An 18,588-nucleotide genomic window follows, 5' to 3' on the forward strand; every position below is an offset into this window, starting at 1 on the left:
ACATTAAAAATAATTTCATTTAATTTTTTTTCTTAAAATATTTGAATATATTCATAAATTTGATCTCATCCACATCTCAGGCAGCAGCCGGTGGGCACTTTTCCTCTGCCCAATGGTGCCGACAGACATGCGTTGCCTGGATATTGAACCCTGGTCAGGGAGCAGAGTAGTCTGGTTTTCACCATACTAAGGTCAATCTTTTAAGATTGAACATTAGTCTGGGGAAGCTGCGCTTTGTTTCTACTGCTCAAGAGGCGGGATCAATGGGCATCGTTCAAATGAACGATGCCCATTGTGTTTCGTCATCGTCACGTCACCGGCCAATAGCGTGCCAGGAGAGAATGGCCGTTTCTGATTGGAGCCAAAGATTCTGGCAATGTAACAGCGAAAGTAAGCCTGAGGGTGTCCAGCCTAAACTGCCGAGCGAAATCCAAATTTCCCGGAAGTTCAGGCAGGGTTCACCCAGCCTAGGAGCAGAGCTTAAGTAGATTTTTTTTTTTTTTTTTTTTTTAAATCTGTTAAATATTCTGCTTGTATCTCAAACTTTCAAATTAAATATAAACATTTCAACGCCAACAAAAGCAAAGAAACTAATTTCACAGTACATTGATCATTTATTTTCATATAAATACATAAAAATACAAAACAAACATCTCATTTCTTTCTTACAGTAGCCCATTCATTATTGGTATAATAAAGGATCTGACAAGTGAAAAAACAACAACAGGTTCACCCACCTCCCCTCACATTGTATGCAATGTACAGCTGTAAAACTTAAAGTCTTAATGGGCTTGCACAATAAGTGGAACGCTTCCCCATCAAGCACAACCTGTGTCCTACAGTTAGCAACAACAACAAAAAGGAGCAGAGTGTTACATTCACTTTTCAGTTTAAGATCATCATAACCAGGATATAAAACTACTCCACAGGCCTCAGTCCAAAAAAAGGCACTACCTGACACTGGCTGCCTGAAGACCTCGTAAGAAAATCATTAAGCAGGCAAGCAATGCAGCTCATGTTTTGACTGATTGGCCAAATCGTGGATCCATGTAATGGCGCATATTGCGAACGTGTAATACGGTGTGATTTTGCAATAAGTAGTAATATTCCAGCTCGAGCTCTGGATGCTCAAAGAACCGCAGTGGTCAAAAAGCCTTCCTCTCTGGCATCTCTGTCACATCATCGCGTCATAGGAGAATAAAGTCTACTTTATGAAGACAGCTCTTTTCACTATTGTCCGTACCCTCGGCAGCAATTGTGACTCAACCATAGAGAAGTGGGCATGCACATGTGATCAAACAAAACAAACCCACCGTGTTGTGAATGCATGAAACCGTCTAACAACAACCTGGATGGGCCGTGTGTAGCCTGAACACCATTTAAAATGAAAATTAACGTGATTTTTGTGCGCGTCAGGTAAAATAACTTCAGGGCACAACTGTAAGACTAAACTCGATTTCTTAAAATTAAAAAAAACACATCTTCAGAGAAGCTAGCTAAGGTCACATAAGTTAAAATTATAAATCAGCATTAGAAGCTTTTGAGGAAGCCCAGTTTGACTGTATAAACGAGGGTCCTACAGCCTTATCATAGCTGACGCCCTATAGTCAGTGTAAATGGTAGAGCCGATTTTAGACGCTTGAAATTCTTTTAAAAACCATAGGGTAGCAGAACGGAGGACTATTTGGGTACTTGCATAGCAGAACTTGGGCCTTAGTCATTGTAAACAAACAGAATTTAGATAAAAATCTTCAGCGCGAGTCAAACTTCTTGAATAAAGCTTTGGTCACCATATAAAGATTGTCTTTTGCAGATGCAAATACAAAACTGATCAGAAAACAGCCCAAACTAATTGGGGTAGAATCTCGGACAGTTTGCTTACATAAATGAGGTCGACCCCCCCCAAAGCCCCCGAGAGCAGAGGTCTGCGTCACTCCTCTTTTTCGTGACTGGCATTTCCATTCATGACTCCGTTGCTGTGGTGCTCCCATGTCTGATTCTGCAGTACTTTAGGCAGCCTCTTGCCCTTGGTGTAGGCGTGGTACCAGAAGTTGAGGAAGAGCAACAGGAAAATCAGGCCGTACGAGCCGATGATGTAGACAAAGATGGGGAACTGGTAGGTGCAGTCCTTTAGAAAGAAATACTGGCAGATGTGGCTGGTCACAATGACAAACTGGATCTGGGGAGCAACAAAGAAAGAGTTCACTGTTAAGATTCGCCCCCATGTCTTTAGAAAAAGTACACACATTTTAGAAAAGAAAAAAAAACAGTCTATCAGATCGTTTAACTCACCAGCTGAATAGTAGTCAGGTACTTCTTCCACCACAGGTATTTCTGGTAGTTTGGTCCCAAAGCAGTAAGACCGTAGTACGAGTACATTATAACATGGACGATGCTGTTGAGCAGGGCGTGAAATGTCCCCATCCCACCTGAAAATAGGGAGTGTATCAGGAATAATGCCAACATTTCAAATGAAATTAAAGATGGGTAATTAAAACTACAGCTTGTACATGACAGTAGGCAATCCTACCTGCAGAAAATCGAACTCCAAACCACCAGGTGAAGGGCATGATTGAGTGATGGTAGACATGAAGAAACGTCACCTGCTTATTCTTCTTCCTCAGAACAAAGAAAACCTAAGAAAAAAAAAAACCTACATTAATGTAATGATTTGATAAAATTACACATTTACTGCAACTAAAAACACAATACATAAAACATTTGACAGCGCCACTTACCGTGTCCAACATTTCAATGAATTTTGAGAAGTAGTAAAGCCAGCATGTTGCCGCCATCTAGAGGAGACAAAGAATACTTCAGCACTGGTGCTTAAAATAAATAAATAATAAATAACCCAAACATCCACATCTTATACTACACGTTCTGTGCTAAATCCATTCAGATGCTGCAATTACACCCCAATGTGTCGATGTGTGTCTTACCCTCACACCCTGATGGGAATCAGAGAAGTCGACCCGGTCACAGCGAAACGTGTATCCGGTGCCCCATCCTGACATCACAAACTAAAGAGAACAGTGCAAAGCGAAAAAATGTATTAACTGAACCTTCAAAATGTTTAAAGTCTTTGGTTTTAATCCAGAAGAACTGTGCACGTTGTTTCACTGCAATTCACAAGACCGTATGCCAAAACAACAATGAATCATTCTAAATGGGGGAAAAATAAAAATGGGTATAACGATGATTGGAAATTAGGTCGATCGCTAAAACGAATGTGAAGAAAGTAAGTCATGTTGAAATTACACAACCTTTGCAGAATATGTCAGCATGGAAAGAATATACCTGCCGATCTGGTTTGACCTTGCATAGTCGAGTTAAAGAACATCCGTGAACAATTATTGCACAAGGCCGCCGACAGCATGTGTCGTGGCTCCGTTCTGCAACAATGAGAGTTGTATTGACCTACTCCTGAGTCGGAGGTATGCATTTCCGCTTCAAGAATCAAAGAGGTTTTCAGCAGCACACATGTCAAAGCACAAGATGATGTGACTCACTTCATAGCACATGTAGAGCGAGAGAGCCACCACGCCGAAGTTGTAGACTATGAGAACGCCTCTGAGGTTGAAAGCTTTGCGGTTCTCCATTATCCGAGGCCCCAGTGATGTGACAAAGTAAATATACGCCACGATGATGATTGTTTGGGGGAGAGGAGAGGGCATAAGGAACCAGGTCGCCGTCCGTCGGTCTGCAGCAGGAGATAGACAGGTTTGAGTGAACAGTGAGGGGAAAAAAGGCACGGGCCATATAGTCGCATTTAATGCTTAAAAAGTTACCTGCATTTGAGAGGAACTCCTCATAAATGAGTGCAGCCGAGGACTTTATATGATCAAATTCCATCTTCAGATGGACTCCTGGCAAGTTACCTGCAAGAACAAAAAAGGAACAAGGTGAGGAGGTCAGTTTGGACCACAAATCGACTGGCATTTAGAGGAGAGGAATTCAGCATAAAAGTAATATCCGTTTCAAAGAACATAACAAAAAAAAGTTTACTGCTACAAACGTTCATTGAAACAGACGGCACAGTTTCCTCCACATGCAACCGGTTTTTCATTGCACAATGGAATTTGAAAATTGTAACCGTGTTCCAACTCCAGAGAAGTGGCAAAAGAAAATTGCTTTTTGCATTTGCACTTAAAAACAGCACACTGCCACGGCCGTACGACTGGACTGTGTGAGCCATTCTTTGCTGCATCTGGGGCAGACAAAGCCAAGAGTATACAGGGAGTACAATGAGTAGCAGTCAGCGTAGTAGTGGGACTATCATTTATCCAAGAAACATGTATAGAATAATGTTTTTAAAAGAACCTGTGTGTCATAAGAAAACCGTGCAGGAGAACTTTCATGATGAGGCCATAATGTGGTCTCAAAGGGAAATGCTTTACAGGGAGCAGCAGAGGGCAAGACAACTATGACATCTTAAAGTAAACTACACAATGTGAAAAGGATCAAACTTAATTCAAAACGAATTTAAATAAAACGTTCCAATGCAGTAGTTTATAACACAACACTATGTAATGCTGTCAGAATTACACTAGATTAAACTGGACAATTTTCCCCAAATTCAAGCCAAATCGGAAGATCAACACTGCAGCCATTAATAATGACGCCGCTACGGGGTCACTTTTAACAAAACATCACGGATTCGCGGAACCAGAGAGTCGGATACGGCGGCGCAGGCCTTATCACTATTCAATGAGCGTCGGAATTACGGTAAACCAGTGGCATCAAAACAACTTTTTAAGGTGAACTTTTGCTCGACTCTTAAACCGCAAGCGAAGTTTCTGTGCATCATATAGCGATGCTGCATACAGGCGGCCTCTTACAAGCAATTAGCAACTATTATCTTCTTCAGATGCTCGTTAAATGCTCCTGTCTCTACTCGCTCGGCTCGGCTGCACTTTACTCACCGGCCAACTCAGACACTCGGATATAAATAAATAATATTAATTCACTCATTATTACTACGGTGGTTCAACAGGTTGGCATAAATGGAACCGGTCTAGCCCCGTACACCGAACCGAAGCGGTGAAACCGGATATCGGCCCAACCTTAACCTCCAGACTGGTTTTCAAGGCGTGTCCACCTGAACGCATGGGCAAGTCACTGGATAAACTTACACTTCAGAGACACACCAACTGACGTTAGAGTCAGACATCCTGGTGTAAAAAAGGCACACTTCCTCAAGTGTAGCTCAGATGTCCACAGAGTCAACTCACACATTTGACTAATTATAAAAATCCACCTTTTGATTGAAACGTCCTCCAGAACCGAATTCTGGCCAAATACAATAATCAAAGCAGACTCACGGCGCCATTAAACTTCAGGGTCGCGTTAGCACGCTAAAAGTTCAATGAGTTGGTGCACCGTTAAGACACCAAACCTGTACAAATGTATCAACTTTTCCCCGGTTCCCACGCCAGTATCGGTGTCATTCCCACCAAGCGGCTGAGCTGATGAGGACCAGGTGACGCAATTGATGAAAAACGGGTCCAACAGCTACCATCCAACCCACACTGGCAGGAAATGTTTCGGTAATCACGGGCATGCTTTTGTGTCGACGCACCCGGTGTCGCCTCATTTCAACCGGATTCTCTTCTGGATTTTTTTGCCTCGTTTTTACCGCTTGACTCAGATAAGTAAAGGTCAAATTACGAACCTTCAGCCAGCGCTTCCCACGGGATGGAAATCCGTTTACCCCGTCAAATTGTGTGTATCCAAACTCCCGTCTCACCTGCCGTTGCCCAGGTGTACCTGCTGCTCTGCTCAAGCGTCCACAACGCCCGCTCTCCTCCCCCCCTTTATGGGAGCCACCGGAGGGCGTGGCCTGGTTGCAAGGCACGCTTTCGCGTCCTCTGATTGGCCAATACGTGATCCGAGAATTCTTGGGCGATGCCTCATCGAAAACGGGCAAGATTATTTCGAAACAGTGCAGTACTATTAATAATTGGTTTCAGTAAAAAAAAAAAAAAAAAACTACTCCTATTGGCTGATTTTTCGGTGAAGGCAATAAGGTAGCATTCCCACTGATTTTATTATAAGAGATACAACTTAAAACTGTACAATTCAAGACACCTCAGGTAAAAAAAAAAAAAGAGACCCGACACTGACTGATACATGATACAGAAACAGTATGTTGGATAATTCATATTCAAGTGTTCATATGAAAAAAAAAAGCATAACAATGATGATTAATGTCATGTGTTTTTGTTATTACTGGGTTTTTAAGGGGGGGGGGGCAATTTCAAGCCTCATTTGGGTTCCAGGTGTCAACATGGTAACCAAAGCAATATGTAAAACTGAGGGTGGGACAGAGAGAAAGGTTTCATCATCACTCCCGCTGCTAGTTTCAACCAGGGCTGACAGCACAACTTAAACAAATGCTAATTTTGCCAGGAGTGAAAACAAGACACTTCATGTTTTTTTGAATGCCTGGTTACTCCCATGTGAGGATTTGGGGTAGTCTCTTCTCAACTCTGGTGCAGAAACACATTAACAGAATGACATCACTGACACAACCGTTTAAAAAGCTTACACATCTCACGCTCTCTGAGCTCTATCATGACCCTTTAACCAACATCTTAAACAACTGTACGTACATAATACAAAATATCTCACCTTAACAAAAGGTGTGTTAGTGCTGTGAAAATGACAGGGAAGATGCATTCTGCTTATCTCAAAACCGCCAAACCTTAAAAATTATTAACTTTACAATTAATTTTTGAAAGAATTAACTTTTAAACGGCTTAGAGGACTTGCTATGCATACCGAGGACCATGTTGTCTTGACATTCAAATAAAAAAAAGCAAAACAATGCTATATCAAATGTGCAAAACATTATTCATAACCTTGTGCATATTCTAAAAGCCACATAATTACGTACACATTTAATATTAATATTAAGGCCTTCATGTTTGTCTGCAATGATGAAACAGGAGACAATTCCCTCGACCCATAAATATCTTTACAGGTGTCCAAGAATTGTCATAGTTTTTGGGGACAAATCAATCATAAAGGATTTGTGCTCATTCATATGGTTAGACACAATTTATGTCCACAAATACAAAAACTCCAGCATCAATCTTCATCACTGCTCCATGCATCCTGAAAGGCAGGGTTCACTGAAGACTGGTCAGCAGCACCCTGTAAGGAATTCGAGACATTCAGCTCAATATCACGTCTGATTTAAGATACTTGCTTCCAATACTTTACTTCCAAAAAAACATGCACACAAATCACATTATGAAAACTATGGTTTATCAGATAAATGTACCAATTAGGCAAACTGGATAGAGACAGACTACAATTTAGAAACGGTATGACGGATCGAAGTAGTGGCGTCTGCTGTTCCTTTGTTTGTAAGCGTGCCTGTGTGGTGAGTAGTTTTGAATTGTCATCTAAATTCCTAAGATGATGGGCAGCTTATCGATGACTTCATTTCTGCCATGCAGATAAAATAACACACTCACATTGAGATTGTTATTAACCACATGGCGACCTAAAACACTTGAAATAGAGTTCATCTATTATGCTTTTGATTTACGCCACCGTTTATCAAACATGTCTTTTTCCTGCCCTTTTCCTGTTTTGGAGACTTGTACCTGATTTGCACATTTTGATTCTTCTTCCACATCTGAGGCACGAAGGACAGGAACCCACGCCAGGATATTACAGTCTTTACCACCACTGTACAGCTCCTTTGCATAACAAAACACAAGGACACATCAGTTGTCACACTTTGGTGCACACACTGTTACAGGAAATAACAGAGGAGCTGCTGTTGCAGCCTAACCTTCACCTTAATGCAGTTCCAAACTATTGACATCAGCACCGGGGGAACACCAGTGCGGACAACCAGGATCTGTGTCCACACAACAGTTGTGAACACATGGGCCACATTCTCTGTTGGAGAGGCCTCCCAAAGAATGAAAACATATTTTCAGACCTACATCTGATCTCTTGGAACTCTCTGGAGTGACAAGCTGCCGAACTGCATTCCTGTGTTGCATATGCACCGGATGTTGGCATTGACCCATAACAAGGGCGTTGGTTAGATCCCTCTTCAGGTGTTATGATTATGTGTAACTAAATGTACCTTACAATTAAAAAAATCGAAAAAAATAAATGATAAATATTGATATTAGTCAGATGTCAATGTGTGGCAGTTGTTTTTAGTTTGATAAAAGTCTGATATTAGAATAATCAAATAAATACAATGCAAATAGTGAGCTCTATGCTTTGTGTTTGTGTGTGTGTGTGTGTGTGTGTGTATATATATATATATATATATATATACACACATACATATAGCTAAATTTATAGATATCTTGTACTTTTGGTAGTCATTTAGATAAGAAGTACCATTACAGAGCGTACTGCTTTGGTTGCCCGTAAATTTCTTCAACAACAACAACATAATTTATGTTTCACTTATTTCATCACATGGAAATCTTCACCGTGTGACTTCTGAACATAACACAGTTGACATTTGTGCTGAGAGCACGAACTTGGGTCACACAAATTGAATGCCAGTATTTGCATTTATAGTAGCTCAGTATAGCTCAGGGAACGTTGACTTAACCACGGTATCTGTCTGTGGGAAGTGGCTCCTTTGAGACTGCCATGGTGATTGCAAATTTCGAATAGGTCGTGCTGCAGTGACAACCCGGCACCAGTTGAAGAGATAAAATAAAAAAGGACAGAGAAAAACCGACCTGAATTTTCTAAGCACACAAGAGACCAGCTAGACCTGACTGCCAGAACAAACAGAAATAGATAGATGGAAGTACAAATAAAAGGCAGCACTAAAGATAAAAAAAAAAAATATTAATAATAGGTATATTGGCCAGATGTGGGGAATAGTCACCACCTGGGACTTGGTTATGTCTCACCTGGTAGTCGGGGTGGAACTCGCAGCAGTCGACGTTGTTGTAGTGACCCCTGAGCATAGTGACCAGCTCGCCCGTGTGGAGGGCATACACGGCTACCGAGCTGCCGCATGGCACAAACACAAACTCTGGGCTGCAGCCGCGTGACACTGTGAACTGCAGCCTTTTACGACTCTCGTTGCAGACCTTTCCGTAATTCACCTAAGGGACAAACAGTAAAGGCACACAAGGATCAGATGATGTGTGTGTGTATGCCTAAATATAAACTATTTTGTATACTAAACAATTAGATTTTTTTCCTTTTTAAAACAGGCGGTATACCGATATACTGAAATCCAAATTTCAAATCAACTTTAGAACTACAAGAATATTTTAATTACAGTTTCAAGGTGCTCCTGTGGAGCTTCCTTCAAAGGCTGTTTACATTCAGTGTTAGCCACGTGTATCTTTTAGGTCAAACAAAGGTCTTGTATGAAATTCCTTTCTCAAAAAGAATGTGCAAAGTTTTAAAGTATTTTAAATGCTGTATCGTTTACACCCATGTTTACTAGCTTAGAGTTGTCTTTCATGTGTGCATCCATGCGCATCCTCGGGCACATTCATGAGAGAATAGCACTACTACATAGCACTAATAGACGTCAAAAACTCCATAGGACACCCTGGATTCTTCACCAGGATATCGGCATTGCAAGAAACCATCATTTTAAGGCCCCTGAAACTGAAACCAAAAACCAATTCAGGTGATAATGTAAGACCTTTGAAGACTCATTCAGGACTTGCAGAGAGCATGAAATCAAGACAAACAGAAGCAAGCAGGCAAACTACTTCACCTCCATGGTGTTGAATTACTAGGCTTCAGTCATGCCTGTGAAGGTGTGTAATGCATTCCTTTAACACCCACTAATGTGCAGTCATTACGATGGCCTCATCTATATTCCAACTCTGATCTTTGCCCGAAGGTCATATCCTTTAAGTCAATAGTTGTCTTGTGCTACAGCATGAAGATATATCAGCCATGGCAACCGCGTCATGAAGCAACAGAGCAGAACATTTGGATCTGTGTGAAAGCCCAGGGCCAACAAATAGCTTCTCTAGCTTTAGGGTAAGGTTATGTTTCTGTGGAGTGGGGTTAGGTATATACATTTTCCATAATTATATGAAAACCCAGGGCGATAAAGCAGTAAGTTTCATGCTGTTGACTCAGTCCAGGCAAAAACAACCCATTAATTTTCCATCATCGTGACCAAAACTAAAATATCTAAAGAGTCTGTCCTGAAGAGCCGCTCAGAGCTCTGGTATAAACAAGGCTGTCCTATTTAGCGGTTGGTGATTGTTAAATGACTTCCTCTTTCACTTGTTTACATAGTAATACCACCAGAGAACATACCCTTTATTTAAAGAAAGCACTGCCATTAATAATTAGTACCCTGCACCCTTTAAAATGTAATGAAAGAGAATAGAAGTGACCATTTTTGTAGGTAATTTTGACAGAATTTTATTGCAATTTGGCTTTCATGGTCACTGCAGTACTGAGACGGCTCCAGTTAGACTTCAGAACAGAAACAGTATAAATCGTGTTTTGCATTCAGTGCAGGGATGTGAGTCCGATTTGTCTAGTTTCCACCCAAAGGACTACTTCTTATTAAGTTGGGCTGGTAGCTTTTTAAAACATCTGGCTATTGACACTCACAAGTGGGGAAGTGCTCTACTGAAAATACATTTAGGTCAGTAAACGATGCCTGGACTGGCACTTGTTTATTTTACAGCCACCAAGCCAATGTTGTTAATTTGCAATTTTGTGTTTAAGGATTACAAGTACGATGTTTACACAAGGAGTCATTGTTTGTTTTTACAAATTGTGTCACAATAGGTTGTAGAAATCCATATATCGATGTCCTTAATTCAACACATTAAACTGATATTGGTAAAAATGATGGTAGAAATATGGAACTAAATTACTCTAATGTGAAAGAGTTGTCATATATGTGGGTGGATGATTAACAGAGTGACAACACACAAATATTCAGCACTATCTGCTACTACATTGTTCTGGTTTTGCACCCTGCATGTTTACTGTAAGGTTAGTTCACAGCACAAAAGTCTAATCTGATCTAAAATCTATCTTAAGCATTACCCATGACAACCTTACAGCCAGTGAGACGGTGATAGTTCTGGGACACGTTTCTGCTCCCTAGTGATCCCTGGAATATGGAGTTACATGTCTCCTGCAGAATTATGGTTATTTATCTGATGTCTCTAAGAAACATGAACCTAGTGATAAACTGCACTAAAAGACTGAGCCTTGTGGAACTCCACTCATCATACGGTCGCAAACAAAGTTTTAAACTAGGACAAGACATTGCTGATAGGTGCATCCTGAACTACCAACAAATAAAGCTGAGTGTCAAAAGAAGAACTGAGGTCCAGTAGACTGCTGGGCCCAAACCTGTATTTCAGAAACCGCTGGGGGTGACCACACCACAAACAGTTCCTGCAAGTTCTGAAACCAGACTGGACGGTTTCAATTGTAAGGAGACAGAGACAGAGACACACACACACACACACCCCTTACCAGTGTGTTTTCCCCAGTAGCACTATTCCACAGTCGCATGCGGTCATCCGTTCCAGTGGTGAGGAGGTAGAGGCCATCGCCAGTAAAGCACAGGCCGTTCACTCTGCCGTTATGAGCTGTGTTCACTGGGTAAACACAGGTGAGACGTGGCAACATGCATTTGTCATCATATTCCTCCATCTTCACATATTTATTCCACATAATCAATAATAATTTGGCACACTTTGGTGCCAAAGTGTGCCAAATTGAGTGTAAGCCTGGTGGTATCCGTACTAAAACCTTTGTCCTTCGCTCAAGTTCTATCAAATTTGGTACATTTGTAGTCAAGGAGTTGCTGAAGGTGATCAATAGCATCTTTGTGCCTGGAATCATTGTTAGCATCATGTTATCCTCTTTGGTTCATTCCAAATAACTCAGGCATAGTAACAGACACAATATTTTTGGCACTGGGAATACATTCTCTAAGGTCCCTATCTCTTCCTAGACACAAAAACATGCATATGAACCTTATTATTGTCCAGTAATTCTTAATTTACTTTTCTTTTCTGAAAATATTGTGAGGGCTTAACAGGTTAACTCAAGCCAGTGTTCAGGAAGGAAAAGCAGATTGTGTAAGAATGTCGACCTCTCCTCCAGAAAGACATACTCAGTTTTGGTACAAGTTGTGTTAAACTGGAATAACCTGAAAGTTATTAGAAATTGTCGCTACAGGGAACCCGCTGCTGTAAAACCGACTGATCTGTGTGTGCCCGCACAGTTCTTCAGTTTGTACATTTTGGGGTTCTATGCACCTCAGCTCCTATTCAATGTATTTTTTGCACCAAATACTACACTCAGGTGACTGTCTCATAATAATTTCAATACTGCTATTTTCCTTCTCTAAATAAAGGTTGAAACATGTGACAAGAGCCAACATGAATCACCACAAAGATACTGAAAGAGAAAGGGGTGAGGTAACAGTACCTGCCTCAGAGGAGGCTTTCGATTTGTCTCCATTGTGCTGATCCAGAGTGAAGAGACAACCAGAAGCCCGACGCACATCCCATACTTTCACTTTGCTGTCTGCACTTTGAAGGAAAATTAGGGAATTATTTTAGTTTCACACTCTGCTTAATTCATCAAATCTTATAAACAATTCCAAAATAAGGATACATCCCACATAGTCCAATACAGGGATTTATAGGTACAATACGTGTGCAAACTGATTCAGATACACTAGTGTGTGTAAGGCATTGTTTCTTTATAAAGGTTTACTGTTGAGAATTGGCGTGCTGTTCCCTAATAGAATATCATACACTTCTCCGCATGTCTCTCTGTGCCAGTTGTTTTCAAAATCACTTACAGTCCACAGGGACAGCAGCACACGGATCCCAACGGGTTAATTAGCAGGTCTAATCTAGAATAAAACAGGTGGGGGACTGTATCTACCATATGCTATACTGACAGGGCTACTGGAGTTCCACGGTGCCTACCCTCTAGTGATGTAGTGGCTCTAACTTGACTAGGGGCTGCAATGTGGCCAGATGGGCAGGAACTGAGATGACAAGAACTGCTGGGACACAGCAGGTGGCGGATTGTCTCGTACCCGACTGATTGTTCCTTGATGTGGCTGTGAGGGCAAACTAGGTGAGGCTGAATCTCCAAAAAAAGGTTGGCAGTTAACGGTGCATACCTGGCAGTAGCTAAGATGTGCTCGTTTCTGGGCGACCACCGTACAGACAGGACCTCTGCTCTGTGACCTTGACGGGGAAAGTTACTGTTTATATGTTTGTGTTAAAACAGCAGAAAAAAGTAAGTTGGTGTGTTAACGTTCTATTCCACTAACCCTGAAGAACATGAATCCTTGAACCGGACTTCAGGTCACACAGCTGGATTTTAGGATCTTTGGTGCCGACTGAAAACACAGAAAAAGGAAATTACAAGGTACCTCAAAGGCAACATCTCAAGGTCATTTCCTGATTCATAATTGTAATTTGGGTTCCTACTAGAACATGTGTACCTGCATTAATGTTCATTAAAAAAACTGTCTTCCTCCTCTGTCTGAAATGCCCCGTTTCAGCTTGTTTCAATAGAATTGCGTTGCTAGGCTACAACTTGTGTACATGTTTACTTCCTGTCAGCTGATTGCATTCACTTATACTGAAACACGGAATAAACTGGGACACATTTAAGATGTTTAAACTGTGAAATTGTCTTTATATCGTATAGTTGTGACATCACAAGTGTACAGAAGTTATGACGGCTCGTTTAAAGGCACAATTTCTGAATACTTGCCATGTGTATTTCTCTATGGATTGAGCGTTTCAATACATCAATACTGCTAGTAAAAAAAACGATGAAAACCTTTATAATCTGAAAATTCCATTAAGTCATAGATTCAATATACTATCAACATTGTCAAAGCTTACAGATCATGATTAATGAGCAAGTATAATCTTCTACAATGTGTGACTGGGAGTCCCAGGTTCTCACAGATAAGGCAGGATTGATATGAAAACGCAAACTGATAAACATGAGCTAACACACCCATCTACACATTGGAGGAGGGTAAGGTAGTTGGTGAAATTTAACAGAACAAAGAAGGTGTGGAAAAAAACAAAATGGATGACCCACTGGTGACTTTTGGGATTCCTAAATTGTAAATTGTTGGACAAACATCTGCAACACCTCTGAGAGAAGGGCATATTAAAGACAAGAGGACCCATTATACCCCCTTTCTGCTGCATACTTGTATTTCAGCTTGCCACAAGAACAGCCTGGGTTTGCTGCGACAGCTCTTCTTACCCCCTCTCTGAAACGCTCTGTTTGACCTCCTGACCCTCCCTCCCAAAAGCTCAGTCTGCCCTGATTGGTCAGCTGGCCCACTCTGTTGTGATTGTTCAACCGCTAAGTGTGTTTGTCAGATATGTCACTGTTTTTTTAGCGATTAGTACTTCTTACTAGCTTTGTTTGAGGGTGTGCCAAACTAGCAGCTGGGCATATATTATGTAAATGTGTGACATCCCCACATTATGGAAAAATATATTTCAATTAGGGTGTTTCAAGCAGTCCATGAGCAGTGTTTCTGTGGGGGACAATAACTCCCTAAACTTAGGGCTTTAAAACTCTGGAGAAAAACAACTATAACACTCTAAAGGAAAGGGGGAAAGTAGAAAAGCATAGTAGGTCATCTTTAAGCCAAAAAAAAGGAAGAATAGAAACACAGACACTGTGATTTTCACTGGTTTAGAAAAAGGCGTGGCAAAGAAACTGTGTATGCATTCACATTAATAAGCACATACTCAGCAGGCACGAGAAACTTGTCAGTCCTGCTTGGCGACATGGTGAGCTTCCTAGATCTACCACCTAGATTGTCACAATTTCACCCCCCCTGGAAATCTGTCTCAAGAATCCATGTAACAAGTCTCTGAACCCATTTCTGTCCTTGACATTTGACTTTATAACCTGGGGGGACAAACGTTTAGGTAAGTTGGAGATACGCGGTATGAGCTGTGTGTGGTGCTGCGGGAAAACTAACAGCATTTATTATTATAGTATGGCTATAGTGCATTTTTTATTTCTGATGTTTTTGACTGCAGTTCTTTACTTTATCGTCATTCTTCTTAATTATTGTGCGCACTGAACACCAAGGCAAATTCCATGCATGTGAACACATACTTGGCAATAAACTACTTTCTGATTCTGATTCTGAAACTGATGACAGACTGTTGTTTTAAGTTTCATGCTTTTAAGCATGCTATGATAGAAATGTCAACAGGTACACACCCACCTGCAATCAGACAGTGCTTCCTGGCAATGGGGGACAGGTGGTGGCTGTAGACATTGCCTTCAAACTCAAAGACGTCAGCTGGCTGAGGTGAGAGACAGAGAGGGAGATGGGCAGACAAGGAGGATCAGCTTCCTGTTTGTTCAGTGCTATGTATACTTGTTTGTATGCTGAATGAAAATGTTGATTGTATGATAAGATGTACAGCCATGATGACCTCAAAGTTTAACTGTAGTATAAATTCACCACCTTGCAGTTCAGAATGAATGAGGTGAAAATAAAAGAGAGGGGAGGGTACCACAGCTCAGCGCTCAGTAGGCAGCTCATCCAAGCAGCAGTGGCGGTTACAATGCAAGTTCTTCAGCAAATGTAAAAAGCCTCTCTGTGCCCCATCTGTCAGTGTGTGCCAGCTACGGCCAATAGGCACACTCACACACACATGCAAGCAAGCAAGCATGCACACACATACACCCACACACACAATCACACACACAGAGGAGGCTCTGTTTGCATACAAATACCACACATACACGGTGACTGTGAACGCACACACTAATGTGCAAATACACAAACACAACAAATCATTTAATAGGCATGAGTGTGTGTGGTTTGTGTGGAGACAGAAACACAAAACAACTGAAAGGTTGGTGGTTCGTTTCTGTCCCTTGCCTGACCTTTTAAGGTAACCGTGGTGCCAGTGTAACTCTAGCACGGCCCAGGGCATGCCATATGGGACTATGTGGCATAGAAAGGTAGAAAGCGTGAAGCAGAAAATAAGAAAGAGTGGGGGAAGATATAGAGAAAAGAGCAAAAAGAGAGCAAGAGCAGTGGAGCTATAAAACAGCAAATGTCAGCTTACTAAATAAACAAATTTTGAATATGCCCTGAGTTCCCTGTTCCACATATGCTTATATGTTTACTCAGCTCTATTGTAACTATCTATGCAGCACATATTGAGAGGTTTTTCTAATTTTCTCCCTCTCAATGTACATACTGCACACTAATTGTACAGGTATAGGTAATAAACTGGTAACTCAATGTATATCCAAGCATGAATAACATGGAGAAACGCCTTACCTTTAGTGTCTCAGTGTCCCAGACTTTCATGGTCTTGTCAAAGGAACTGGAGACAAACATGCCCGTGTCATAAGGATACCACTGGACTGTCTCTACGCTGAATTTGTGGACATGCCGATTCGACCTAAATTCCAAAAAAAAACAAAATCATAAAAGGCGACCAGATTTGTGACCAGGTTAATACAAAACTTCACAGACACAGATTCTTGCTCAAACTCATTAAATATCCGCACCCCGCAAACAAAAGGTTAAAAACACAAAAATGCAACTACATTGCAATCCATAATACTACATTCTCCTGTAGCCCTGCTATCATAGAGCAACAGTCAATACACTCTGATATCACTGTTCATACTGAGATCACACAGCCACAAATGAGTAAACAAAAATGCAAAGAAACATTCTGATTCAGTCCATTCTGACATGAGAACCTGGCTGCAACCAACCTAAAAGCATTGAGGGTACTGTGAGAAGTCAATGCAGTGCTACCCTCTAGTGGACAGAATCAGTAAATGGAGTAACGCTCACCTGCCTACTGTGCAAACTGCCTTGCAGCTGTATTGTGGTTTCCCGCTGCAGTTCTCCAGATCATAGACGGCGATCACTCCGTCTGCTCCGCCAGACAACATGCTAAACAACGAGAAGATTACTTCTTCCACATTTCTTTCTACCAATGTATGAGTGCCGGGAGTTCTGTATGAAAACGTATCACATAAAGGTCTGTGGGAAGTCTTTTAAATGGAATTTCCAATTGCAAAAACGAAATGCCATCCACCTCCTTTGAACAGTTTTTCACAGACTTGTGTCCAGGTTAAACCTGCAGCTGTCATTTCACAAATGTTGCTGTTTTAAGTATAACTGTTTCAGTGGAGGATGGCAATGTTATTTATAAATCAGTAATAGCAAATTCAAACTAGGGTTGTAAAGGCATGAAATGTTCACAGTGTGATGACTGTCAAACATCACAGTTAAGGTGTTACAGTACTATCATTATTGTTATTATCATTATCATCAACTACAATGACGCCTAAAGGAATATGAAAAGAATTATAAAACAATATCGTGTAACTGTGATATGTTACATAACTGTGAGTTCACATGTAAGCAGCCCTATAGCATGCTAAATCAACTACCAAATGAAAAATAACATCAGCTGAGAGCTATTAAAATAATGTCCTATGATTAGTAATAAACTTAATGTAGGTGCGCGACAATGGCGACAGACCCATCTACACACAGTAGGGACACATTTAGATACAGTAAAATACAGTAGATCAGCAAATGTCCACGGTGTGACAGCTGTCAATTTTAATACCACTGTATAAAGTGATACTGGTATATCGTTACAACCCTAGTAAGTCCTACTTACTATCTGCCCTCTATTACTTCAATGTCAATGGCGTTGATGCCATTTCCATGGATTCTGTCCACGTCTCTGTCAGGATTCAACTTGAGGCTCAGGACCCTTTGGAGATAAAGAGAGTGGATATCCATTAATTCATATCAGATATTAAAGCCGACGTATACTATCAAAATAAGACACAAGTAGAAAAGAAACAGCAAATGAAATAGACAACAGATACACGTGTTGCAAATTAGACAAAAATAATGAGACAATTGAAAGCATTACTAGATTAACAAGCAAGCACTTGACACATTTTGATATTCAGGGAACTTTTTTTCTTTCGTTATCTTTTCACTGGACTATCATCAGCGTTTTACGTAATAACATCCTAAAATGAGCCTGAATGAATCGAGATGAAGTTAACTTTCTGGCTGGTCTTTATTTATTGTCCTTCCTGGTGAAGAAGCTCTCACCTTTTCGTCGACTCTGCTCGTCTCAGTCGCAGAGGGTCATCCAGACCAGCCTGCCTCGCTGCCAGAAACCCCAACATTTGCTCTAACTTGAAGAGAAACTGAATTTAATTTTAGAGCACGGTTATCAACCGACGTTAACGTCAATAAGCTAACGTTAGCCTAGCTAAGAGGCTAGCATGTTACCAACACTGAAGTACGTTTTTAATCCAGACTAAAATGTTGCGGGCCGAACAGGGGCATTGTTGTATCCATAGCTCCGTTATTTCTAACCACGCCGTTTCAATCTTATTAGGGTACGCTGTTTTGATAATTCATTGCTCATTTCACATTAATTTCAACTAGCGTCGCATCAGCTCAATACAACGGGCGGCCATGTTGGAACGTAATAGTCACTTCTATGACAAACGCGGTGATTGGCTGCGCAGGTGAAGCTGTCCAATCACAAGACTGCT

General features: G+C 41.1%; 2 protein-coding genes across 3 annotated transcripts; both read right to left on the minus strand.

Moving 5' to 3' along the window:
• Positions 1 to 594: 594 nt before the first annotated feature.
• elovl7a (ELOVL fatty acid elongase 7a) lies at positions 595 to 5,822 on the minus strand. Of its 2 annotated transcripts, XM_084024449.1 has the most exons (8): positions 5,675 to 5,822; positions 3,792 to 3,881; positions 3,513 to 3,703; positions 2,943 to 3,023; positions 2,739 to 2,795; positions 2,531 to 2,636; positions 2,293 to 2,429; positions 595 to 2,179 (listed from the first exon to the last, which is right to left on the minus strand). In XM_084024449.1, exons 2-8 carry the CDS (start codon positions 3,853 to 3,855, stop codon positions 1,931 to 1,933), a joined length of 885 nt encoding a protein of 294 aa, XP_083880575.1. In that variant the 5' UTR covers positions 3,856 to 3,881; positions 5,675 to 5,822; the 3' UTR covers positions 595 to 1,930. The 2 variants fall into 2 exon arrangements, with proteins under 2 accessions (XP_083880575.1, XP_083880576.1); XM_084024450.1 differs by lacking the exon at positions 5,675 to 5,822 and having other exon boundaries at positions 3,796 to 3,881.
• Positions 5,823 to 6,030: 208 nt separating this feature from the next.
• ercc8 (excision repair cross-complementation group 8) lies at positions 6,031 to 18,518 on the minus strand. Its single transcript, XM_084024445.1, has 12 exons — positions 18,137 to 18,518; positions 17,688 to 17,783; positions 16,847 to 16,948; positions 16,319 to 16,442; positions 15,245 to 15,326; positions 13,301 to 13,369; positions 13,148 to 13,214; positions 12,439 to 12,542; positions 11,476 to 11,600; positions 8,907 to 9,104; positions 7,617 to 7,712; positions 6,031 to 7,158 (listed from the first exon to the last, which is right to left on the minus strand). Exons 1-12 carry the CDS (start codon positions 18,211 to 18,213, stop codon positions 7,093 to 7,095), a joined length of 1,206 nt encoding a protein of 401 aa, XP_083880571.1. The 5' UTR covers positions 18,214 to 18,518; the 3' UTR covers positions 6,031 to 7,092.
• Positions 18,519 to 18,588: the final 70 nt, after the last annotated feature.

This window comes from Eutrigla gurnardus (genome assembly GCF_963514095.1).
Source record: "Eutrigla gurnardus genome assembly, chromosome: 13".
In the NCBI taxonomy this organism is placed as follows: domain Eukaryota; kingdom Metazoa; phylum Chordata; class Actinopteri; order Perciformes; family Triglidae; genus Eutrigla; species Eutrigla gurnardus.

Bases quoted from the DNA above. Each gene is read 5' to 3' on its own strand.
- elovl7a (XM_084024449.1), bottom strand. From the start codon at position 3,855: ATGGAATTTGATCATATAAAGTCCTCGGCTGCACTCATTTATGAGGAG. The intron at 3,024-3,512 runs GTGAGTCACATC...TGTTCTCTTTAG, and splicing joins CGCTCTACATGTGCTATGAA to TTTGTGATGTCAGGATGGGG. The intron at 2,796-2,942 runs GTAAGACACACA...TGTCTCCTCTAG, and splicing joins ATTCCCATCAGGGTGTGAGG to ATGGCGGCAACATGCTGGCT.
- ercc8 (XM_084024445.1), bottom strand. From the start codon at position 18,213: ATGTTGGGGTTTCTGGCAGCGAGGCAGGCTGGTCTGGATGACCCTCTG. The intron at 15,327-16,318 runs GTAAGGCGTTTC...CTCTCACCTCAG, and splicing joins GGGACACTGAGACACTAAAG to CCAGCTGACGTCTTTGAGTT. The intron at 13,370-15,244 runs GTGGGTGTGTAC...CTGTGTTTTCAG, and splicing joins GAAGCACTGTCTGATTGCAG to TCGGCACCAAAGATCCTAAA.